The 6,476-nt window shown below is 50.0% G+C and overlaps 1 protein-coding gene across 12 annotated transcripts in view; it reads right to left on the bottom strand.

The window, feature by feature from the left end:
- LRRC7 (leucine rich repeat containing 7) overlaps positions 1 to 4,497 on the bottom strand; it is a 475,871-nt gene extending 471,374 nt beyond the window's left edge. For 11 of the 12 annotated variants that reach the window (XM_084871851.1, XM_084871861.1, XM_084871862.1 and 8 more), the window contains exon 1: positions 3,833 to 4,497. In XM_084871851.1, coding sequence (XP_084727977.1) covers positions 3,833 to 3,834 — 2 coding nt within the window. In that variant the 5' untranslated portion in view covers positions 3,835 to 4,497. The remainder of the gene's footprint in view (positions 1 to 3,832) is intronic. The other variant, XM_084871857.1, reaches the window with a different exon arrangement.
- Positions 4,498 to 6,476: the final 1,979 nt, after the last annotated feature.

Consider the following 6,476-nt stretch of genomic DNA (forward strand, 5'->3'; position numbering starts at 1 on the left):
CAAAGTGAAAAGTTCTCAGAAGATCCTAGAATCATCTCCAATGTATCTTTCCTTGGGATATGGATTAGGGAATGGTTAGTTCACTTGGCACAAACTAAAGATCTATTCTGTGTCACAGACTTGAACTGAAGTTTCTCCCAGAGTCATCTTGCAAATTTACATGACTTACTGAACCCACCCTGAAAAAGAATGTGGATGACACCATACAAAGCACTCACTATTATAGAAAAGAACAAAATACTTCTAATAATGTCTTTTATTGATGATATGTTTGTTATATTTGTTACACTTAATGAACTGCATATATTCTTTAAATAAATAATTCTCCAAAAATCATGAAATAATTTATGTGAAGAAAAAAATATATAGTAAGAATCCAGAGCCCTGCCTGGTGTAGTTAGAGCATCTGCCTGGGAACTGAAGGGTCATAGGTTCCATTCCTGGTAAAGGGAGTGTACCTGGGTTGGAGGTTCCATCCCCAGTCCCTGAGTGCATGTGGGAGGCAACCAATTGATGATGAGTCTCTCTCACATCGATGTTTTTCTCTCTCTCTCTCTCTCCCTCCCCCACTCTCCCTTCTCCTTCCTTTCACTCTCTCTAAAAAAAAATATCATTGGGGATGAAGAAACCAAATGAACAAAGAATACAGAAATAACTCAGATGGTACTTTATTCATAGTTGGTTACTCTTTGCACTCTGTTCATTTGAGTATGGAATGAAATTACAGTATCATGGTATGTGTAATCCACCCTTATATTGAGGCCACCATTATCAGAAGATAAAATTATAGTTTGTAATTTTGGTGCATCAGTTAAAACATAACATCCTCAAATTTTCAACTGTTCTATAAAGCAGGCATTTTAAGTTGTGAGTAAAGAAATCAGAATTTTATATAAGTTATTACTATGCAGTATATACTGAAAATAAGAGAGATCTTTAAAAAAATCTTTGAGAATTACCACCACATGAGTAATAGTTATTTAATGACTTTTGTAAGTGATAAAAATTCATAGTGATATTAACTACACCATCACAATTTTTAAAAATCCAAAGCAAACAAAACTATATGTACACAAAACACTTTAAGTTATATTTTGTATTTTAGAGGACACATAGAAATGAAAAGCTTACAAAAGAAAGTGAAATGCTATTTTAATTAAGAAAAAATTTAATGCCAGCCTAAAGTGGTGCTAAAATTCTGACTAAAACATGGCAACTGGAATTGAAACAGATTTAGTTCTTTTAGAAGTTGTTTCTAATTCTGAAGCTGCATATGTGCAGGCACACGTGATGGAGAATGCAAGGGTTGCCATGGTAAGTACACATCTTTTCTTGGACAGTCAAGTATAAAAATAAAATGTAGAAAAAACTCTCACTTCATAATATGTCATGGAAATTGACTCTCCTTCCCCTACCACAACAAATTCGAATGATGCAATGCAGTTGAAGACAGAAATAGCCCACATTTTAAAAACTTCAGCCCATTAAGTGGCTTATAAAACATGGAGTGAAAAATAAAATGAGAAATCTCCAAGTTAGGTAACTCATTAAATGACGGGTCTAGAGCAAGTTCTGCCTCCAGGAGATTAATAATCACCCGCCAGGACATTCCACAGGCCTGAGAAATCTCCCCAGGAGTCCCCACGCTGACATAGCTAAACATCACCGTCTATGTACTTTAGGCCTATGGATCTTATTTTTAAAGAAAAATAAAATCCTTCCTACATCCTAGCTCATTTCTCATCCTGTCCTGGATCAATGGTTTCCAAGAAGCACAGATTTGACTCTGACCTACTGCCTTTTGCAAGAAGATCTTGTGGTGGTTCTCTTAAGAGTCTGAGAAGTCGCTGCATGTCGCCTGGATGGAGGCGTGACACTGGGACTGGGGAGGTGGCAGGATCTGTTGCTAATCCCAGCAGGTTCCCAGGCGCTGGGGAGCCCACGTGTGCAGGGGCTGGAGAACTTTTCCACCACATCGCTGGGAAGGAATGCCTCACTTTGAAATTGGAAGCTGGCTGGGCTGAGGGGCGAGGTGGGAGCTGAGCGGTGAAAGAGGAGGGAGGTGGGCAGCAGGGAAACCAATCTAATGGCCCAGGAGAAGGTTCAAGCCCAGGTATCTACCTGCCTATGCTTCTGGACCACCTATTCCCCACCCTCCACTCCCATCCACTCTAATATGTTCCCCTCTTACAGGAGGACTTGAGCAACTGGGATGCTGAGCATCTCATAGGCTCAGCTTAGAACAAAGAAAACCGAGTTCCTAATACTGTATCTCTCTGGTTGGGGAGATCACGTGTCCTGCTTTCGCTGGAATGCACTCCTCTCGCCCACGCTAGAAAATCTCTATTGTGCTTAGAAATTCGGTCCAGGTTAAAAAATATATATATATGCTCACAGACAAGTTGCTTTACATCTTATCACGAGGCACACTGCAAGGGACACAGGTCCACACAGGTACCTGCTGACCTAGTTCCCGATGCAGGTAGAGGGGATGCCTTGGGAGTGTGCTGGGAAAGTCGTCCACCGGAGCAGGTGGAGGAGGATCCTTCTGTCTCCCCGCACCCCCTCCCTCCTCAGCCTTTTTGAAGGGGAACTTTGACAGGAATGTGGGAGCCCTGGGAGTCGCAGATGGCTCCTTTCTGAAGCCAATCCCCGGGAGTTGTGAAAGTGACCCCCTCCTGCCCAGCCCACTGGCTTTGTGACTTGGTGGGGAGGAGGCGGTGCGGAGAGGGCGGAGGCGGGATGGCCAAGAAGTAGTATCATGGAAGCAAGGTTGCATGCAGCCATCCCCGTTGTGGGGAAGCCGCACGTTAAAGACATTCTGCACATCCCCTTCCATGCAACCCCGTTCCGGACTAGGCAAACCAGTTAAGCCTAGAGACCTTGGGAAATCAATCTCATAGCCCACCAGCCTGGGTGCCATGATGATGGTGATGTGAATGCACCTCCCTCCCTCTCTTTCCACGCCGGGATCCCCAAACTAGTCCTGCATCCTTAAGGACTCTAGGAGGAGGACGTCAGGTGCTGACTGGGGGCTGGTGATGGGATCGGATCAGGATGGTGCGGGCTCCCCAGCTTCGCTGTGCAACACAAAGGAGCTGTGTGGGCAGGAGTTGTCTGGCTCAGGGGGAGGGAGGCATGGTGCTCCCTGACTCCCGGGGAAAGCATTCACCCCGTTGCTCCCCACTTCTTTGGGTCCTCATGTCCTCCAGGCTGTCACACGCCCCTTCCCCATCCACCTCCCCAAACCCCACCCTGTGCCTCCAATCCCCTAATGGCATAAGGATCTTCTCATTGTATCTTTCAAACAGACATCCAACAGTAACACTATACCTCCCAAGGTAAATGAGACCTGCCACAAGTGGGGTGTGTGTGTGTGTGTGTGTGTGTGTGTGTGTGTGACAATTTTTTTTTAAGCGCTTCACCCTCAGACACCTTGGGGGCTGCCTGGAGAGATAGCAGCGATGATAAGGAAGAGGAGTCAGGACTAACCTCAGCCCCACCAAGGGTCCCAGCACAAGCGCCAGGCACTCGCTCCTTACATCTCCTTTCAGCAGCATGTAGCCTTTCATAGGGTCTCCCGCCAGCCCAGGCCACTCGGTGCTTGCTCCCACGCACCCACACAATTAGCACCCCGTTTCCAAATGCCCCGCAACCTACCACATCCCCGCCGCCTCCACGGGCCATGGTCAGCAGCTCCCGGAGCGCTGGAGGCTCCGGTTCCCCCTCTCCCCGCCCCCGCCCCCCACCCCCAGGGTCCCGCACCTCCGGCGCACGAGGCGAGGGTCTCCACAGCCCCCTCTGGGCCACCGATCAAGAATGTCTTACTCACATGGCCGGCAGGAGAAACTGCCCATGAGGTTCCGGAGGGAGTGAGTCGTGCAGCCGCCCAGGGTTATTCCTTAAAGTGGTCCGGGGTCCGCAGTGGAGTGGGCGCGCACGTCCTCGGAGGAGGTGGGTACCCGAGAGGGCTGTGGCAGGAGGAGGAGCTGGAGGAGAAAGAGGGGATTCCGGGCAGGTGCCACGTTAGACCATGGTGCCGCCGGTGCCCTTCAGGTGGACGGCTGGAGAGGTTCCCGCGGGAAGCGGCCGCGGAGTGGAAGCCCGGGGCGCAGGCGGGGGCGGCGGGAGCGCTTCCCTCCCCGGCCTCCGCCCGCCGTGCGCGCCGCGGGAGCGACCGCAGCAGCAGCAGCAGCAGCGGAGGAGGCGCAGCTCCTTCCCCGCCCCCCAAAGGCTCCACAGACAATAAATCCTGGGCGGAGAGGAGATGAGCAGGAAAGGCGAATCGTGCACCCAACTCCGTGACACCCCCTGCCCGCCGCTGCCGCGCCTCCGTGGGGCGAGGGTCCCCGGGGACCTGGGGACGGTGGGCGGCTCGGAGCGGGGGCTGTGCGCTCCTCCCGCGGCTGCAGGCGACCGCGGTGGCCCGAGGGGGCTGCTGCGGGTTCCCTCCGGGGAGAACCCGCTGCCAGGGGCGGGGTGTCCGTGGCTGCCAGCCCGGGGTTCTCCTGGAGCGAGGTCCTTCTCGGTGCAGCGGCTCCGCGCACAGGTGCCAGGATTGGCAGGAGAGGAGGCGCCGCTCGTGGCTCGCTCTCGGCTGTGTCTCCCCGCTCTCCCCGCCCCCTCTTTTCTTTTTTTCTCCCACCCCCTTTTCCGACGACACTAGCTGCAGCTGCTTCAAAGTGTGAAAAATGTCAAGGAGATTTTCCCGCGACAGGAGGGGGGGGGGGGTTGACCACGTTCACGGGGATCTCGGCCCCTTTTGGAGATGCTCGCTTGCCCCTCTGACCTCTACTGAGGCTCCCCTGAAATAGAAGGAGGAAAATGCCAGTCCGGCGGGCAATTGAAATGCTCGCTTTCCCCCCGGCTTTGTCACAGGCTGCTTTTGGAGGAGGGGGCAAGAGGCCGAGCTCTAGGATCCCTTCGGGAGCCCCCGGTGCGTGAGCAAAGTGCTGGGGACTCGGCGCCCGGCAGCGCGGTCCCCGCTCCTCCCGCGGACGGACCGACCGGGAGCTGCGCTCGCAGGGCGCACGGTGGGTCCCGCGGCGCTGACGCCCGTGACGCCGCGCTCGTGGCTCCGCAGGCTGCTGCTCCTGCCACCTCAGCAAAGAGGTGGCGGGAGCGCCTCCTCGGGGTTTCCTCCCCCGCCCGCCTCTCCCGCTGCAGGTTGTTGGATGCCAAGGAGAAAAGTCTCTGCTGGTGGTTGGGTCGCTTCGCATCCATCAGTCAAGGCAGCAAGCGACCTTTGCGCCTGCTCTCCTGTTCCCTTTTTTTTGGGGGGGAGGGGGGGGGAGGGTGCGTTGCTGCCCTGGGGGGTGCGCAAAAAACACAAAGGGGTTTCCTGACTGCCCTCCTGCCTTGAACACTCTCTCTCTCACACACACACTCATATACCCCCTCCCATCAAGGCACACACGGACACTGTATTCTCACCCACTTAAAGTTAAACTCATAAGCAGCAATATGTTAAGAAACACACGGATGAAGTTCGTACTATATTTAGATTTCTCTTTTATTCTCTAGACCCATCTGCTGAATTCCCTCTTTGAAAACAGCTTTATTATCCTGGAATCATTCTTTTTTTTCCCTGAATATAAGCCATAGGTTTTGCTTTCCTCACCAGGGGAGAGAAAGAATCTTCTCTTTTTTTTAGCTCTATAAATGCTAAAACAGTCAGGCTGCATGTCATTCAATGGCCACTCCTGGGTGGATGTCAGCTCACAGTTTCCTAAAAAGAAAATGCACTTGCTTGTATTCTTAGATTTGCAATGCTAACACCTTCAAGGTCAAAAAGCCTTTCTGGCTATAAGAGATTTTCTAGGAAGAGTATCCGCAGAGGACCAGAGTGAGGATTCTTTTCCACTTTATCTGGGCCATGAAGGTGGGCTGACTTTTAAGGAAAGCCTCCAAGTATTTCATGAATTTAGTTAGACTGAAAAAGAAATGCGAGTATATTTTGAAAAGCCAGTCCATTTTAAAACACCACTGAGAAAGAGCTCTAAAATAAATGGCAAGGAGATGAAAAAATAAAATGTTATAAGGACAAATTTTTTAACTGACTTCTGTGGAGCTCTATTTTCACCCATAGTTTTGTCCTTGTAAACATTTTTCACAACTCAGTGTTTCACCTGGGAGTAGTGATATGAAAAAAAGCAGGCACTAATAGAAAATTAAAAAAAAATAACTTGCCATAACGTTTATACAATTGTAGCAATCTTTTTATGGGCTTTAAGTTCTTTTGAACACATTTTGCACAGAACTTTTACATTCAATCCTTTCCTAAATTTATTTGGTGGATAGTGTTAACCACACTCCCAGGAAGGGCACAAAGGATCAACTCAGAAAGGTACCCATTAAATTTCATATTTTAACTTCAGGATGCATTTCCTTCAACCTAAATATTTGACAGAAATTCTATTTAATGTCATAGCTAGTTATGAGTATAGATCCTTGCAAACAGGCTATGTACCTACCAA

Source organism: Pipistrellus hanaki, assembly GCF_964339955.1.
Source record: "Pipistrellus hanaki genome assembly, chromosome: 2".
Taxonomy (NCBI): domain Eukaryota; kingdom Metazoa; phylum Chordata; class Mammalia; order Chiroptera; family Vespertilionidae; genus Pipistrellus; species Pipistrellus hanaki.